The 18,895-nt window shown below is 39.9% G+C and overlaps 1 protein-coding gene across 1 annotated transcript in view; it reads right to left on the bottom strand.

Moving 5' to 3' along the window:
* The window catches only part of LOC132815125 (laminin subunit alpha-3-like), a 364,209-nt gene that overhangs the window by 48,615 nt on the left and 296,699 nt on the right, over positions 1 to 18,895 (bottom strand). Inside the window, exons 55-64 of the mRNA XM_060823918.1 lie at positions 18,787 to 18,886; positions 17,247 to 17,363; positions 16,590 to 16,772; positions 11,262 to 11,401; positions 9,816 to 10,004; positions 9,569 to 9,705; positions 7,259 to 7,424; positions 4,519 to 4,652; positions 3,640 to 3,787; positions 2,664 to 2,783 (exon numbers count right to left, since the gene is read on the bottom strand). Coding sequence (XP_060679901.1) covers positions 2,664 to 2,783; positions 3,640 to 3,787; positions 4,519 to 4,652; positions 7,259 to 7,424; positions 9,569 to 9,705; positions 9,816 to 10,004; positions 11,262 to 11,401; positions 16,590 to 16,772; positions 17,247 to 17,363; positions 18,787 to 18,886 — 1,434 coding nt within the window. The remainder of the gene's footprint in view (positions 1 to 2,663; positions 2,784 to 3,639; positions 3,788 to 4,518; positions 4,653 to 7,258; positions 7,425 to 9,568; positions 9,706 to 9,815; positions 10,005 to 11,261; positions 11,402 to 16,589; positions 16,773 to 17,246; positions 17,364 to 18,786; positions 18,887 to 18,895) is intronic.

The following is an 18,895-nucleotide window of genomic DNA, read 5'->3' on the forward strand; positions in this document are numbered from 1 at the left end:
CAATGGCACCCAACAGGAGATAAACTGAAGGACGATTTCAAATTAAAGTGATGGAAATGGGAAAGATGGCACCTTGAGTGCCTGGCCTTTGGTCACTGATCAGAAGAACTGGAAAAGGTGATTGACAGGGAAAAACAGTGAAAAAAAACTAGCTGGTAACATAAAAAGTCAGTAACCCTGCAAGTATTTGATGAGAAACGGAGTGAAAAAAAGTCAGTGTTGATCTTCTAGAAACAGGGAAGTTGATAATGAAAAACAAGAAAATGTCTGAGGCACTCAACAGGTATTTTGCACCTGTCTTCATTGTAGAAGCTTCAGAAAACTGTCCATAAACACCTGAAAGTCAAGGAGTGAAAGGGAGGGAAGAACTTAAAATAATCACCACCATAGGGAAAAGGTACTGGGAAGGCTGTTAGAGTGGAAGGCTGACAAGTCCCCAGGACTTGAGGGTCTGCATCTCAGGATCCTTAACAGAAGTAGCTGCAGTGGTGGTAGAGGCATTTCTTATAATAGATCAAAATTCTTTAGATTCTGGCAAGATCCAGAGCATTGGAAAATAGCAAGTGAAATGCTTTTATTCAAGAAAGGAGGGATACAGAAATCAGGAAATTATAAGCCAAGTGAGTGAAACGAGAGTTAATGTGTTCAAAACGTTAACTCTCTTCCTCACTCCAGAGGTGTTGCCAGACTTGCTAAATTTCCCCAACAGTTTCTGTCTTTATTTCCGCACAGTTAACATGATTCTGTGAAAGGGAAATTGTATTTATGAAATTTACAGTTTTTGAGAGTTAGACATTTGAAGTTATTTATTATCTGTAGTGCTAAAGTTATAAGAAAGATAGATTAAAGGGAAGAAAAGAATGTGGTTTACTTGGATTTCCAAAAAGGATTTCATATCAGACCACATTAAAGATTCCTGCAAAAGATGATTAAAAAAATAGTGTAGAGGGTAACATACTGGCATAGATATAGGCCTGGTTAAATTCGAGAAAGCAGAAAATTGGGATTACTGGATCTTTTTGGTAAAATGTAATTAGTGGAGTGCAACAGGGTCATTGCTGGAATCTCAACTATTTACAATCTCTATCAATGATTTGGATGAGGGAACCAAACGTATGCGAGCTAAATTTGGCAGCAACACCACGGTAGGCAGAAAAATAAGTTGTCAAGGGGAAGTTAAGAGTTAATGAATGGATACAGACAGGTTAAGTGAGCAGGCAAACAATTTGGAAAATGGAATATAATATGAGAAATTATCCACTTTGACAGGGAGAATAGAAGAGTAGTTTAATACTTAACTGGAGAAATTATGTGGAGGTGCTGGTGTTGGATTGGGGTTGACAAGGTCAAAAGTCAAATGACACTGGGTTATGCTCAACAGGTTTATTTGAAATCATAAGTTTTTGGAGTGCTGCTCTTTCATCAGGTGAATGAAGGACACCTGACAAAGGAGCAGTGCTCTGAAAGCTTGTGATTTCAACTAAACCTGATGGATTATAACCTGGTGTTATGTGACTTCTGACCTTAAATGGAGAGAGAATGCAGAATCCATTGGTACATGAGGATCTGGGTGTCCTAGTACATAAATCACAATAGTAGTGTGTGGATAAGGACCAAATGGAATGTTGGGATTTCTTGCAAACTGATTTGAAGATAAAAGAAGAGAGGTTATATTGCAGCTGTTCAGATCTTGGTTTTGTTACACCTAAAGTAATGTGTATAGTTTCGTTTTTCATATTTGAAAGTGAATGCAAATACAGCAGAAGCTATTCAGAGAGGGTTCACTGACTTATTCTTGAGATGAAGGTCTTGTCTTAAGAAGCATACCAAAACAGAAAATGCTAGAGAAACTCAGTAGGTCTGGTAGCAACTGAAAATGTGTTGCTGGAAAAGCGCAGCAGGTCAGGCAGCATCCAAGGAGCAAAAAAATTGACGTTTCGGGCATGAGCCCTTCTTTGGGAATGAGGAAAGTGTGCCAAGCAGGCTAAGATAAAGGTAGGGAGGAGAGACTTGGGGGAGGGGCGTTGGAAATGCGATAGGTGGAAGGAGGTTAAGATGAGGTTGATAAGATGAGGGTGGTAGGCTGGAGTGGGGGTGGGGGCAGAGAGGTCAGGAAGATCTGGTAGCATCCATAGACAGCGAAAGCAGAATTGGTGTTTCGAATCCAGCGACCATTGTACAGAACTGATTGAAGGTAGGACAAGGTGACATTTGCACTGATGACTGAGGGGTGGGGATGGGGGCAAAGAGATGAGCGGATATGTGGAGAAGGAGTCCAGAGAGACAGAAAAGAAAAGAATGTTAGGCAGACAAAGTGATTAACAAAGAGTTTTTTTTAAATGAAGAAACATTCGCAGGGAGGGTCTCTGACTGTCAGAGTTTAGAAGAATGAGAGCTCATATTATAGAAATGACAGGATTTGATAGAGATACTGGGAGGATGGCTCCCCTAGTGGGTGAGATGGGCCTAAAAAGGAGCCCTACATATTAGATAAGTATTTTAATATTTTATTTATAGACAAACAATATTCATTTTTATTTATACTCTGTGGTACTAAAGAAATCAGTTCATCAAATCCACTTTCAGAATGCAGAGAGAATTTAGTTAATCTACTAGTTACACTGTATCTATTTGTTCACAATCTAAATCATAATAAAAATTACCACAATCTCGTTGCTGGTGTTTAGGAGGACTGATGATTGGGAAATCTTGGGTGCACTGGATTTGAGGTCATATCTGAACACCAACCTTCCATCTTCAATTGTGAGAACACAGCTTGAATCCTAAAACAAAGAATATATCTTATTACAACACTATTTAATTTAACTGAAAATTATGATCTAAGCTTTGTTCAAAGGTTTTAAGGAGGTGAACAAGTTGGAAAGGTTTAGGGAGGGAACTCTAGAGCTTAGGGCCCAGGCAGATGAATGTTTAATCAACAACAGTGCCACTGGAAGTGAATCCTTGATAAGGTGATAGTGATCTGCCTTGTTAAGCAAAATTGAATAGTTTGCCGGGCCATTTCAGAGGACAGTCAAGAGTCAAACATGTTTCTGTGGGTCTTTTCTTTTTAAATTTGTTTATGGGATTCGGGTGTCAATGATTGGGCCAGGGTTTACTGTCTATCCTTAATTGCAGTGGAGGAGGTGGTGGGGAGCTGCCTTCTAGAATTGCTGTAGTAAACAGGGTGGAAGGAGGGAAATCCAAGATTTTGACCAAAGAAACTGAAATACATTTTAAAATCAGGATGAGAATTGCTTGGAAGGGAGCTTGCAGTTGGTGAAGATTTCACTTATCTGGTGCCCTTAATCTTCTAGGTGTTAAATGTAGCTGGTTTGGAAGGTACATTTGAAGAGGTTTTGAATAAATATCTTCTCCCAATATCTTTGAAGCTACCTAATTAGGAGTGTCATTAAACTTATCCATTCAAGATTGTTGATGACTGCTGTTATCTAAGCATTGTGATGTTGCAGATATCAACAAAGGAGTCAGCACAGGGTGAGATAAATTTATAATATTACACACAGAATGATGTTGGATCTATGCACGTGATAGTGTACCTGCACCCAGACAGCTGGGTACATGGATGGACTTTGGTTTAATGTCAACATTGTGCACAAAAAAAGTACAATATTTTACCTTGCTCTCCAAATATAACAGCACAGCATTTTTACTCAAAGTTTGAATCGTTTGTTCAATTGCTAAGTTTTGTGCACGACCAGACAATTTAATTAGTGCATATCCAGTTCCATCAAAATAAAAGCCTTCGTTTCCTCGTGGCTTATATCTGTAAAAGATAGCAATGTAGGTTGAGTCCAAGTTAAACTGCAATTATTCCAGTGAAAATTATTGTGCAACTATACACTGAAAGCCTGATCTGAACTACCTATGCCTAATGCAGAGAATTAATACTGAAAATGTGCCTCATCCCACTGGATTGGAGTCACAGTCACAGCCAAATTAATTGGCATGTGTCAGGCAGTGAGAAATGACAACTCCTATTGCTGGCAAGAACCTTGTGAAGCTCAGTATTCTTCCTATGAATCAGAAAACTCCAAAGTTTGTAGATTCAGGTTCAACTCCAAAGAACTAGCCATACAATTTATGTTGATTTTCATATTTGAAAGTGACTTGATGATTACCATTATTGATATAATGCTGCATTGTCAGAGTGCCTTTTTTTTGGATGAGTCATTAAACCAGCATCACCAATTCTGAGGGAACAGATAGAATTGCAGGGGGTAGTGTTAATGAGACCATAGATGCAATGGGGGGGGGTAGCAGGGTGGATGGGCAGCCAGGTGTTCTGCTGCGTTTGTGGGAATGAGCAAACGGGATGACATCTATCAACATCTTATACAGGCCAACACAGCAAAACACTCAACAATTCAGGACAACCGCCTCAAATATGAAATAGTTCCACAAAGTCCTTGAAAGAAATGAAAGATTTCATATTGAAAAGAAAAGTTTTTAACACTTTGCCCAAGGATGAACTATTCAATGCTAGCTGTCCCATACCTTTGACATGGTTTGTCTTCTGTTGTATTGATGTTGAATATTTGTTCAAAGTTGTATAAACTGATCAGTTTCTCGTTCAAGACACCAAGTTCAATGCAACCCTTATACTTTGGATAATCTAAGGCAGCTGGAGGCTGGATAGAAAAAGACTCACAATTAAAATGAGTTTGTATATCAAGTTAATTTTATATGATCAAAGGTACTTTGTGACATTCCCTAGATAATTACCTGATGGCGACATTAATTACATAGAATTTGCAGACCAGTCAGCCCAACTGGACAATATGAGCCTCCACCAATCCCAGCGCACCAAAATTGGTGGCAGGACATAATGAAGATTTATTAGTTTTAACTAATTTAGTTTGATATAATATATCAGTGGAAATTAAAACGTCCTATAATAAAAAAAGTACAGCAGGTTCAATTTGAATGACCAGTTCAGAATATGATTTTATATAACAAGTACTGAATAATTAAAATGTTTAATGAATGTTGCATAATCATGATGTGATGAAAATAAATAAGGATGGATGTTTTGCTATAGTTGGTTAAAGCTCTGATTAAGTTATACCTGTATGTGGGTACAGTTTACCAGAATGAAAATAGAGAAAACTAAAATGTTTGAATTATGAGAACTGGTTGCATTTAATAGTCTCATATTCTCTTGAACAGAAAAGATTAAACAATGATCTAATTGAGGTTTGGGAGATTAAAGAATTTCATATGATGTCTAGAGAGAAACACAAGAACAGATAAGAGTAGGAGAAAACCATTTAGCATACCCTTCCTGCTCTGCTATTCAATATGATTATAGCTGAGCTCATGATTCAACTCACTTTCTCACATGCTCCACATATCCTTCAACTTCCTGAAAAACCAAAAATCTGTCTGTCCCAGCTCTAAAAACAAGCCTATGGGATGCAGAATTCCAAAGATTAATCACCCTCTGAGTGAAGAAATGTCTCACCACAGTCCTACAGCCCGAGTGCTTATCCTGGAACTATTCCATCGTGTTTTAGATTCACCAGCTAAAAGAAACAGCCCCTCAGTGTCCAGCCTGTCATTTCAATGAGATTACTTTTCATTCTTCTAAATAAGGTAGACCAAATTTATTCAACTTCTCATCATAAGACAACCCTGTCTCAGCTCAATGTAGTGTACCTTTGCTGCTGTGCCTCTAATGCAAGTATATCCTTCCTTAAATATGGGAACCAAAACTGTAGACAGTGTTCTGGGTGCATTCTCACTAAATTCCTAAATAAATGTAACAAGGCTTTCTTATTCTTTCTCCTTTGGAAGGAAGTCCAGAACAAGGCACGGTGGCACAGTGGTTAGCACTGCTGCCTCACAGCGCCTGAGACCTGGGTTCAATTCCCGACTCAGGCGACTGGCTGTGTGGAGTTTGCACGTTCTCCCCGTGTCAGCGTGGGTTTTCTCCGGGTGCTCCGGTTTCCTCCCACAGTCCAAAGATGTGCGGGTCAGGTGAATTGGCCATGCTAAATTGCCCATAGTGTTAGGTAAGGGGTAAATGTAGGAGTACGGGTGGGTTTCGCTTCGGCGGGTCGGTGTGGACTTGTTGGGCCGAAGGGCCTGTTTCCACACTGTAAATCTAATCTAAATCTAAAGGCAGCACATTCTTAAAATTAGAGCCAAGACATTCAAGAGTGATGTCAAGAAACACTTCTTTACACAAAGGGCAATGGAAAATTGGAACTCTCGTCCAAAAAGCTGTAGAAGCTGCAGTTAATTGCAGTTTTCAAAACTTTTGTTAGAGAAGAGTTATGGAATAAAGGTCAGGAGACAGAATTAAGGTACAGATCAGCCATGCTCAAATTGAACCTAACTGGCATAGATTCAAGACACTGACATGAAGAAAATGCCTTCACTTGTACAAGTCTCCAAATTCAGCACCATTAATTAGGAGACAGTCATGAATACATCCAATAAAGATTTCAGGAAAAGGTCTTTTACCGAATGTATGAAGAACCTTCTATGACATACTGCGGTTGAGGTAAAGCAGAGAATCTTAAAGTACAGAAGAGACCTTTGACCCATTGAGTCTGTACCATCAACAAACTACGTTAAACGTTAAATCGATTCTCATCCAAATTTCCAGAACTCGTTCCATAGCCTTGAATGAGCCCACAGTGCTCATCCAAGTACTTTTTAAAGATTATAAGGTTTTTCTGCCTCAATTACCATTCCAGGCAGTGCATTCCAGATTCCCACCATGCTCTGGGTGTAATTCCTTTTTCTCAAATCCCCTCTAAACCTCCCACTTTTCATCTTAAAAGTGTGTCCGTTGTTATTGACCATTGAACTATTATGGGGGCATCTTAAGAGAAGGAGAAAGTGAGGATTGCAGATGCTGGAGATCAGAGCTGAAAATGTGTTGCTGGAAAAGCACAGGAGGTCAGGCAGCATCCAAAGAGCAGGAGAATCGACGTCGATTTTCCTGCTCTTTGGATGCTGCCTGACCTGCTGCGCTTTTCCAGCAACATATCTTCAGCATTTTAAGAGAAGTCAACTGTGTCGATAGAAGAGAAAGAAATGATAGGTTTTGTTGGTGGGAAGAGGTTCCTGCGGGGCATAACATTGATACAAAGTGTATTAGTTGAATGGTTTTAATTTTGTGCTGTACATTCTACACAGTTTAACGTAATTCTAAGCAATGGACCTAGAGATGTTCCAAATTGCATATCCTTAAACAAAGTTGGTATAGTAGTTGATGTGTTTTTACCACAAAGGTGGGGGGAAATCCTCCAACATAGAAGACTGTATTCTTTGGATCAAGATTAAGTAGCAAGCCATCTCCACTTGCGGTTACGTTAGATAAGACGCTGTCAATACGTTTCTGCACGGTGGAACTGACTTGGCTATAGTTTAAGCTGCCATACTGTAGGATCCTGAAACACAAGAGCTTCCATAAACACACCATTTTATATGGAGAGCTTACAAACCTCCTATCGAGTCAACTGTACACCATTGTACTGGATATTATCATAGTTACACAAACAGCCAAAAAAGAAAATTTGCCAGAATGTGAGACAAAAATGTACATAAGATGGAGTCTCAAGAACCAAGTGTAAAACTTAAATCCATATTTCAATATATCTGCATATTGCTGAAATGTCATGATGCCAGACTGTTCAGGGTTGATGTCAAGAAGCACTTCTTCACACAAATATTACTGGGAATATGGAACTAACGATGGGGGTTGCTCAATTGTCAATGTCAAATTTAGATCAGTAGATTGAGAATGGCACAATAGGCTCCCTGGCTGAACTACCTCCTCCTGTTCTAATGTGTCCACTTTTGATTAATGTTTGGCACTAATGTCCGGAAGGAGGAGTATAGTGCTTTACTTGATCAGAAATGCAAATGCCTAGACTGATGCTTTAGAAACATGGAATCAAATCTCAGCAATTAATAAAATTATCTGTCAATAAATACTGGTCTCATAAATAATGATCATGTCTGATGATAAAAAATAAATCTGTTCAGTAATCTATGGATTACAACATAAGCAATGAGCAAATCAGGAAAAGGTAAATAAGATCAGAGTCGAATTCAAGACTCAAGGGTGAGTGTGGGAGAAAGTGATTTCCATTTATGGCAAACAGATACAAGTGCTGGGAAAAAGGGAGCTGTACTATTCAGGTGGAGTTCGCTTCAACTGCGTTGGGCTGAGTGTTCTGGTGAATCATGACTTCAGGGCTGTAGATGTGCAATGAGATACTTTCTCACTCAAAGCTGGGTTGACTTTTTAGATTATTTGTTCCCTTCTCAAAACTTGCTTTTGTACCTTTGTATTCTCATGAAATTTCATTTTACATCGTACCTTACTGAATGGCTTTTGGAAATCAATATTGATATCCTTTTGTCCACTTTGTACTTCTAACATGACTCTACCTGATGGCCTTATGATTTTCTAAATGTACTGCTTCCATAATATTGGATCCAAAATTTCATAATGACATTTTAAACTAACTGGCTGACCGTTTTCTGCTTTCTGTTACTCCTTTCTTAAATAATGGTTTTATATTTGAGGTTATTTTTCAACCCCTTGGGACCTCTTGAAAAACAAAGGAATTTAAACTTGCTGAACAGGTTGGGTATCCTTTATCCACATGTTCAAAAAGACCTAAACACCAAAGGCTTTTTTGAAAGTGAACCCAAATGGACCTGAAGACACCTGTAGACAGACAGTTTGAGCACTTTGGGGAAAATAACTTTGGCCCAAACAGACCTCAAAGCGAAGTTGTTTTTTCCAAACACCCAAACGCAGCATGTCTACAAGTCTGTTTGGTTTCATGCAGGCAATATGATTTTTTTCCCAAGGGGCCTGAACGGACCTTCAGTGGTAAGTATAGGAACAAATGGAGACAAAGAATGATAAATGCAGATACCATCAGGTTTTTGGTAAAGATATTGTGAACCCATTCCCCAGCAGACTAAGATATATTGAGTTCAACAGTTAAATGAATATTTTGGTTTTGGTAGGGAGATGATCAGCAAAAGATCTTACGTGGTAAAGTAAGTATATCCAAAAACTGAAAATATCAGTCACCCAAAAAATCTGAAGTTTTGAGGTTTTCAGGTGAAGGTTTCCTGACCTCTATCTGCATACTAGCTTTGTAATTCATACATCAGGCCACCCAGATTTCTCTGCATCTTAGAGTTCTGGAGTTTATCTCTATTTATCTTGCCAAAATTGACAAGTTCACATTTCCAAAATTACACTTCATTTGCCAAATTTATGTCCACTCACTCACTGATCTATAATCCTTCACAGGCTCTTTGTGTCCTGTCACAATTTACTCACTATTTGCTTATGACATTGAGTCGTCGACAAATTTAACAACTGTACATTCTGTCCCTTCATCCAAGTCATCGATATAGATTATATTCTTTTGTCATTTGGCAAGTGGACTGAAGTATAAATACATACCTTGATGCAGGTATTTTCAAAAAATGCATGTAACAAAAGAAAAACGTTACAACAACAAGTAACTTTGCAAAATTTGAAACGATTAAGTTTATGCTTTACCTTTCAAATTTGACAATATCGAAGCTTTCTTTATTGATGGTTTTCTCAGAGATTATTTTAGCTTCATCATTTGCTAGTTTATAGACAGTTACTAGTTTCTCACCCTGCAATGCCATGCCCATGTAATCTTTGGATGTCTGGTATGAAAGAGAAACAATTGGCACAAAATATTCAATGGCATACTTAAAATGTTGCTTCCTTGTAACTTTGCTATATTCCCATTGTCCATGAAATGAACAATACTTACATTTTTGTTACCTAAATACAAAACAAACATGTTTGTTGCATCCTGCCTCTTACGCCTTCCAGCATCTCCTCGGACAATTGGCCGTTTGAGGTATAACAGTAAAGATGTGTAAGGTTTTAAGTGATCAAGATTATCAGGAAGACGTACTTCAACACCAGAATTACCATTGAACTTCATTGCCACATTTATCTATAACCACAGAGGAGAAATGGAAAAGTCTTAGAAAACTGTTCAATAGAAAAGGAACAACATAACATTTCGTGGTACCTTTCACAACCTCAGAACGTTCACGGTGCTTCATAGCCAGAGTATATTTGAAATGTAGTTATTGTTGTGGCAAATGCATTTGCTGATTTTCCCTACATGGTATCGGTCACAAAAGTAGCAATATGATAATAATAGGATTTCTTTTTAAAAGTGAATTTGATAAAAGGATAAATATTGAACTAGGTCATGGGGATTCAGCATTTAAAAAATTTCATCTGTGAGAGCAGGGTCGTAGAACCAATGAAAGCACAAATCAACCTTGATCTAGAATAGATTAGATTAGAATAGAACAGACAGATATTCCATATGGTGGAGGTAAGAAACAAAGAGAGAAAGAACACACTGTTAGAAATAGTCTATAGGCCCCTTAGCAGTAGTTGTACAGTGGGACAGAGAATGCATCAATAGATATTGAAGGCATGTAACAAAGATAGTACAGTAATAATTGGTAACTTTAATCTTCATGTAGATTGGGATAGTCAGAATGGCAGAGGAAGCCATAAAGAAAAATTCGTATTAGATTTGGGTCAGTTTCCTAGAACAATATGTTGTGGATTCAATCAGGGATCAAGCTATTTTGCATCTGGTCATATGTAATGAAGTAGGTCTTATCAATGATGTCCCCTCAGAAAAGGTGACCATAATGGGGTAGAATTTAGCATTCAGTTTGAGATGGAGGAACGTGGGTCAGAAACAACCATGCTTAACTTAAATAAGGATAATTACAAAGCAATGAGGTCAGAGCTACCTGGAGTGGACTGAGAATGGGGTTTAGCGGCAAAGACAGTGAGGAACAGTGGCAGATGTTTAAGAAAATAGCTCATGGCTCACAGCAAAGATATGTTCTGGTGTGATTGAACAAGTCTAGGAATGGGATAAGCCAACCATGGTTAACCAGGGGAGTTAAGGATAGCATCAGATTTAAATAAAAACATACCATCTTGCAAAGATTAGTGGTAAGCCAAGAGTGGGGCAATTTCTGCTTCACCTTTGTCTTACGGTCTTAGGGACTTTGTGAGCCAAATGGTCTCCTCTTGTTCCTATGCAGCTTTATTGGTGTTAACTTCACAAGTTAAGGTGTCTTTCATAATGTAGAAAATTCCAGTTCATAATTAATTTGTGAAATAACTGAAATGAATATCCAAAAAGTTGGCTTTTAATCCATTTAATAACACAAACCTTATTAGCAGCTTCCCTGGCCTGATCAATGAGTTCCCTGATTCGGCCTATATTCTTAGAGATGTTATTGACAGGTTGTATTTGGCTTAAATCCTTTAGCTTCTTCACGAGGTCTGGTAGCGTATTAGTCAAATTTTTTACTGTGTGAGAGAACAAATATTACATTTGTTACTTCAAAAATTTTTTAGTTTAGCTACTGAAAATATCACATCAGTGTTCAGTATTATAAAGGGTGATCACATTCTCTTCAGTTCTTTCTTGGCAGCTCTACAAATTGAGCATTCATTCAATGCTTAAAGTTAGAATTTATTTATAAAGGCCCTCAAGGAAGCACATTGTAAACCATAACAACTTACAGTGTTAAAAAGTTTTTCCTTGACTCACCCTTGATTCTTTTTGTGAATTATCACTAAGGAGTTTCCCGGCTGGGGAATCCAAGACCCTTTTCATTAAGAGGGTTGTAAATCTTTGTAGTTCTCTACCTAAGAGGGTTGGAGATGCTCCATTGTTGTGTAAATTTAAGACAGATTTTTGATTTCTTAGGGAATCAATGTATATAGACAATGAGTGGGAACACTGATTTGGGGCAGAAAAATCTGCCACAACAGTACTGAATGGTGGAGATGGCACCGTGGAGGTGAGTCATGCTTTGCTGCTCCTATTACATTCTTCTTTTTGTAACTTGAACTGACCTTTTTTTTTTAAGTGTAAATACCCTTACCATTTAATAATTTTGAATGCCTTTATTAAATCTCTGTACACTCCAAGGAGAACAATCCAGTCTCTCCAAATTGTAATGTCATAGAGTCATCGAGATGTACAGCACAGAAACAGATCCTTCCATCCAACTTGCCCATGCTGACCAGATATCCTAAAGTAACCTCGTCTCATTTGCCAGCATTTGGCCCACCTCATCCTTGGTGCCATTCTATGGAATTTTCTCAGCACTCTTTCCAAGAAAGACATTGTATATTACTGCAGTCAATGTTTAAATTGACATTTTCCATAGAGTCATACAGTCATAGAGTCCTACAGCACAGAGACAGGCCCTTTGGCTGAAATTGGTCCATACTGATATAAATGTCCACCAACGTTAACCCCATTTCCCTGCACTTAGCCCATATCCTTCTAAACCTTCCCCATTCATGTATTTATTCAAATACCTTTTAAAAGTTGCTAATGTGCCCACTTCAATTACTTCCACTGACAGTTCATTCGGTATTTATACCACCCTCTGTGTAAAAAAGTTGCCCCTCAGGTTCCCTTTCATTCTTTTCCCTGTAACCTTAAACTGATGCCCTCTAGTACTTGATTCTCCAACCCTGGGAAAAAGACTGGGAAAAACTCTGGGAATTCACCCTATCCATGCATCTCAAGATCTTGTTTCCTCTATAAGAACCCCCTTAGTCTCCTACGCTCTAAAGAAAATGTCCCAGCCTCTTCCTATAACTCAGACCATTGAGTACATCCTTGTAAATTTCATCTGCTCTATTTCCAGTTTAATAACATCCTTCCGACAGGAAGGCGACCAAAGCTGAACACAAATCTCCAAGTGCAGCCTCAACAACATAACTGCAACATGACTTGCCAACTTCTATACTCAATGCCCTGACTGATGAGGTCAGTGTGCCAAAGCCTTCTTCACTGGTCTGTCTGTTTGTGATTCCAGTTTCAGAGAACTGTGAACCCGAACTCCAAGATCCCTCTGTTCCACTACAATCCCAAAGGTCCTACCATTCACTATGAAACTCCAACCTTGATTTGACTTTCCAAAATGCAAGACCTCACACTTACCTATATTAAATTCCATTTGCTATTTCTTGGCCCACTTCCCCAGCCGATCAAGGTCCTGCTGCAATTTTCTGATAACCTTCCTCACTGTCGATGATACCACTGTCGATTTTAGTTTCATCAGCAAACTTCCTGATGAAGGGTTTTGCCCGAAATGTCGAATTTCCTGTTCCTTGGATGCTGCCTGACCTGCTGTGCTTTAACCAGCAACACATTTTCAGCTCTGATCTCCAGCATCTGCAGACCTCACTTTTTACTCAGCTTACTAATCATGCCTTGTACATTCTCATCCAAATCATTGATATAGATAACAAATAGTAATGGGCCCAGCACTGACCCCTGAGGCACTCCACTAGTCACAGGTCTCCAGTCCAACAAGCATCCTTCCATTACTACCCTCCCCTTCCTACCATGAAGCCAATTTTGTATCCAATTTGCCAACTTTCCCTGGATTCCATGTGATCTAACCTTCCAGAACAGCCTACCATGTGAACCTTACCAATTGCCTTACTGAAATCCGTATAGACTATGTTTACTGCCCTGACCTCGTCAACCTTCCTGGTCACTTCATCAAAGAACTCTGGAAAATTTGTGAGGCATGATCACCCACTCACAAAGCGAAGCTAACTACTCCTAATCAAAACCTGTCTCTCCAAATGTATGTATATCTTATCTCTCAGAATCTTCTCAAGTAACTTACCCACCACAGATGTTAAACTTACTGGTCTATAACCCTATTGGTCCTGCAAGTCTCCTCAATCTCCCTGCATATTTGTTCCTCTAATTTTCATTAACTATTTGGGGGTCTATAATGTAACTCCAATAATGTCACTACCCCCTTCTTCTTTCTTAGCTCCACACACAAAGCTTCACTGGATTATCCTTCATCTCTGCTTACTGCTGTGATAATTACCTTAATCAAAAACGCAACTCCCTTCCTTTCCCCTCCTTCCACCATCTCTGTCCTGTCTAAAACACCTGTACCCAGGCATATGAAGCTACAGTCCTGTCCCTCCCTTAGCCATTTTTCTTAAATGGTTATAATAACCCAGTCCCACGTACTTATCCATGCCCTGAGCTCATCGGCTTTACCTGTCAGCCCTCTTGCATTGGAATAGATGCAATTTAATCCAATTGGCATTCTTCACCCCGTCATGTTGCCTGATCTGTCTCTTCAACTTACTGCTTCTGATTACCATATCTCCTTTGAGCCTCCCTACTATTGAGGAGCCCACCCCTCTGCCAATCTAACTTAAACCCTCCCTTGCAGAACTAGCAAACCTGGCCGCCAGGATATTGGTCCCCATCCAGTTCAGATTTAACCCGCCCCTCTTGAACAGGTCACCTCTGCCCCAGAAAAGATCCCAATGATCTAAAAATCTGAATCCCTACCCCCTGCACCAATTCTTTAGTCATGTATTCACCTGCCATATCCTCCTGTTCTTACCCTCACAAGCACGTGGCAATGGAAGTAATCCAGAGATTATCACCAATGAGGTCCTGGTTTTTAACATTTTTCCTAGCTCTCTATAATCACTCTTCAGGACCTCATCCCTATTTTCATCTATGTCTTTTGTGCCAATGCGCACAATGACTTCTGGCTGCTCACCCTCCCCCTTGGGAATGTTCTGAGACATCCTGGACATTGGTACCTGTGAGGTAACATACCATCCTGGATTTCCTTTTGCAGCCACAGAATCTCCTGTCTGTCCCCCTAACTATCGAGTCTCCTATCGCTAAGATTCCATTTATCTTTACTCTTTCCTGTTGTGCCCCAGAGCCAGTTGTAGTGCCATCAACCTGGCTATAGTTGCTTTCCCCTGAATGGTCACCCTCCCCCTGCAACAGTATCCAAAATGGTATACATGTTTTTGAGGAGAATGGCCACAGGGGATTTCTGCACACTCTGCCTACTCCCTTTGCCTTTCCTGGTGGTCACCCAGCTACACTCTGCCTGTACCTTAGGTGTGACCACCTCACTAAAACTCTTATCAATGAAGTGCTCAGCATCTCAGATGATCCTGAGTGCATCCACCTCCAGCTCCTTAACATGGTCTCCCAGGAGCTGCAGCTGAGTGCATTTCCCACATGTGTAGTCATCAGGGATGATGGAAGTCTCTTTGAGCTCCCACATCCTACAGGAGGAACACATGACTGTCCTAACTACCATCTTAACTGCTGTAAAACTAAAAAAGAAAGTTAAAAGGGCTTACCTGTACTTTTTACTGAGCCGCTGCTCTCTGAAGCCTCTTGAGACAAGTACTTCTTACTTTGCTACCAACAAATTTTACAACAGCACATCTCTCTATTCTTCCACTTTCTTTTTCACCCCAATAGCCAATTCACATTGTCACAGTCCTCTGCTGGTTGCTTGAACTTGGAGGGCATCTTGCTGAGGTCCTCCTTCTGGTAGAGGTGACTGCGCCAATGCAAATCTTCACCCCGACAGCCAATCTGCATTGTTGCGGTCCTCTGCTGGTCACTTGTCTTCATTTGAACTCAGACAGTGTCTTCCAGCTAGACCAATTTTTATTGCCCAATCCCAAACGTTTTTTTTTAACAGCTGCAACTCATGTCGTGTTTACTTTTAAATCACTGTTTAATGTGACTGAGTGACTTGTTGAGTACACTGTAGAGAACCTACCACATTGGTTTGAGACTGGAGTCATGTGAAGGCATAGGCTGAGTGAAAATAGCAAGTCATTTCCATGTTACTAGGCTTCTATCTGCTGGTGTTTAGAAGAGTAAGAGGTCAACTGATTGAAACACAAGTAAAAAATGAGGTCTGCAGATGCTGGAGATCACAGCTGCAAATGTGTTGCTGGTCAAAGCACAGCAGGTTAGGCAGCATCTCAGGAATAGAGAATTCGACGTTTCGAGCATAAGCCCTTCAGCTTTGACCAGCAACACATTTGCAGCTGTGATTGAAACACAAGACCTTGAGAGGTCTTGACAGTGTAAATGTGGAAAGGATGCTTTCTCTTGAGGGAATATCTAGAACTAGGAGTCAGTTTTTAAAAATCAGGTGTCATCCATTTAAAACAGAGATTGACAATTTTTATTTCTTTCAGACGGGCATGCATCTTTGGAACACTTCCTGAAAAGCTGGTGGAAGCAGACTCCTTGAATACTTTTAAGGCTGAGGTAGACAAATTCTTGCTGGAAAAGCACAGCAGGTCAGGCAGCATCCGAGGACCAGAAGAGTCGACGTTTCGGGCAATATTCCTGATGAAGGGCTTATGCCCAAAATGTCAACTCTCTTGGTCCTCAAATGCTGCCTGACCTTTTGTGCTTTTCCAGCGCCACACTTTTTGACTCTGATCTCCAGCATCTGCAGTCCTCACCTTCTCCCATTCAATAGATTCTTGTGAAGCAGGGGGTGAAATGTGGGATTGAGGGAAGTGTGGATTTGAGGTTACAATCAGATCAGCCATGATCTTACTGAACGGTGGAACGGGGTCAAAGTGGCTTAATGGTCTACTCCTGCTCCTAATTCATACATTTACATTATTCATTGAAAAATATTATTTTAATTACCTGAATTTTCAGCCTCCCTTAAAGCTATGTTAATAGCTGTAGCATTTCCAATATTCTCTGATGACTTGTTGAGGTTTTTTATATCATCAATTATTGGCTGCAGTTTAGACATCACTCTATTTGCAGTATCATTTGCTTCTTTAGCTGCATCTTTTGCCATGTCTAAAGTCTCACCAACATCATCTGAAAGATGGAAGACATTGAAAAATGTTTATTTTAAAAATGGCAAGATCTAATAATGACAAGACTTTCCCAAATCTCGAAGAGTAACAGTGATCTAACTAAGGAGTTTGAAATGATTACAGAATTTGAGATGGAATTTCAGAGAAACTAGGGGAGTCCAGAACAAGGGGGAATAACACAAACATTATCTAGGGTTTTCAGCAGTGATGTCAAGAAACATTTCACATGGAAGTTGGCAGAAACCTGAAATTCTTTCCCATCAAGAAAAAATATTGAGGATGAGAGTTAATCTAAAATGTCAAAATTGAAACTGAAAACTGAAATTGTTGCAAAGGGTCTTGAAGGTCACAGAATAAATGGACTTAAGGTGGATATCAGCCACAGTCTAATCAGATGGCAAAACCAGCTTGATAGGCTCCTGTTCATCTGTTCCATTGACCTGAGCCATCTATTGAATAACACGCGAATGCATACCTCTATTTATTTGTTGAATTTTGGCCTGAAGTGGAATAAGATCAGGCTGTAATTTGTTCTTCTTCGATTTTGCATTGTTGAGGCGATTAGTTGCATCTCTGAGCTTTGATGAAACATCTGCAAAATAACACGAGTTAATTTTTCTGTACAGAAACAAAGACTTGCAAACAGCCATGATGATGCTGAAATGGCTGGAGGATGAATGATTTTCCAAAATATTTTGCCATGCAGATGTTGTTAATATATGTTAATCATGGATGAGTCCGTGATTAAGAAAGCGAATGCAACGTTGTCATTTATCTCAAGAGGGTTGGAATATAAAAGCACCGTTGTGCTACTGAGACTTTATAAAGCTCTGGTTAGGCCCCATTTGGAGTATTGTATCCAGTTTTGGTCCCCACACCTCAGGAAGGACATACTGGCACTGGAATGTGTCCAGCGGAGATTCACACGGATGATCCCTGGAATGGTTGGTCTAACACACGAGGAACAGCTGAGGATCCTGGGATTGTATTCATTGGAGTTTAGAAGATTAAGGGGAAACTTAATAGAAACTTACAAGATAATACATGGCTTGGAAAGGGTGGACGCTAGGAAATTGTTTCCGTTAAGCGAGAAGACTAGGACCCGTGGACACAGCCTTAGAATTAGAGGGGATCAATTCAGAACAAAAATGTGGAGACATTTCTTCAGCCAGAGAATGGTGGGCCTGTGGAATTCATTGCCGCAGAGTGCAGTGGAGGCCGGGACGCTAAATGTCTTCAAGGCAGAGATTGATAGATTCTTGATGTCACGAGGAATTAAGGGCTACTGGGAGAATGCTGGTAAGTGGAGTTGAAATGCCCATCAGCCATGATTGAATGGCGGAGTGGACTCGATGGGCCGAATGGCCTTACTTCCACTCCTATGTCTTATGGTCTTATGGTCTTATATACAGATCATAGAATCATACAGTACAGTTGAGGTCCTTCGGTCCATCGAGCATGTACTTTCAAATGGTAGAAGTATGGTCTGGAAGTGATATTTCTGTCAGATGACAGAGGTCTGAACTTCATGCTAGAGAGCCAGCAATAGTAGAGACCCAACTCCTTCAGCAAAGGCCCAAAATGTTAGGAACCTAGTGGCCAGCAGCAGGTCTATCCCGGAATCATGGGCCTTGGGACAGAAATCCACATAGTGTGGGAGGGCTATCCACAAGCCTTCCCGCTCTGAGTTTAAATAGGGCCAGAGGCAGGAGGGTACTGGGCCCCCCACCTTATACAACTCCACTTTATGAAAGACCCCATCTTAACTTCCAAATATGCCTTCGGGAAGAGCATACATTCTACTCTGTATGTACAAGTCAACCTTGATAAAATGGCAAGTTACTGTTGTAGTGTTAACCTGTCTATGAGCAATCCCTGTCAGATTCTGATGTTTTGATTTTGTATATCTTTCCATTAATTCTTTTGATTCTTTGACATTTTGTGACTGTACACCTGAGATCCAACTATCACTGAGATCCTCACATACCACATTAAATTCTACTTAAATACTACACCTTTGAAGTTACTGTTCAATCCATTCGTCGTGGAAAAAATGTCATCGCTTTTGGTTTTTAATTCAGATGCTTGGCCAGGCAAATCCTCCTTCACCACAGCCTAAAACCA

This window comes from Hemiscyllium ocellatum, chromosome 4 (genome assembly GCF_020745735.1).
Source record: "Hemiscyllium ocellatum isolate sHemOce1 chromosome 4, sHemOce1.pat.X.cur, whole genome shotgun sequence".
NCBI classification, from domain to species: Eukaryota; Metazoa; Chordata; class Chondrichthyes; order Orectolobiformes; family Hemiscylliidae; genus Hemiscyllium; species Hemiscyllium ocellatum.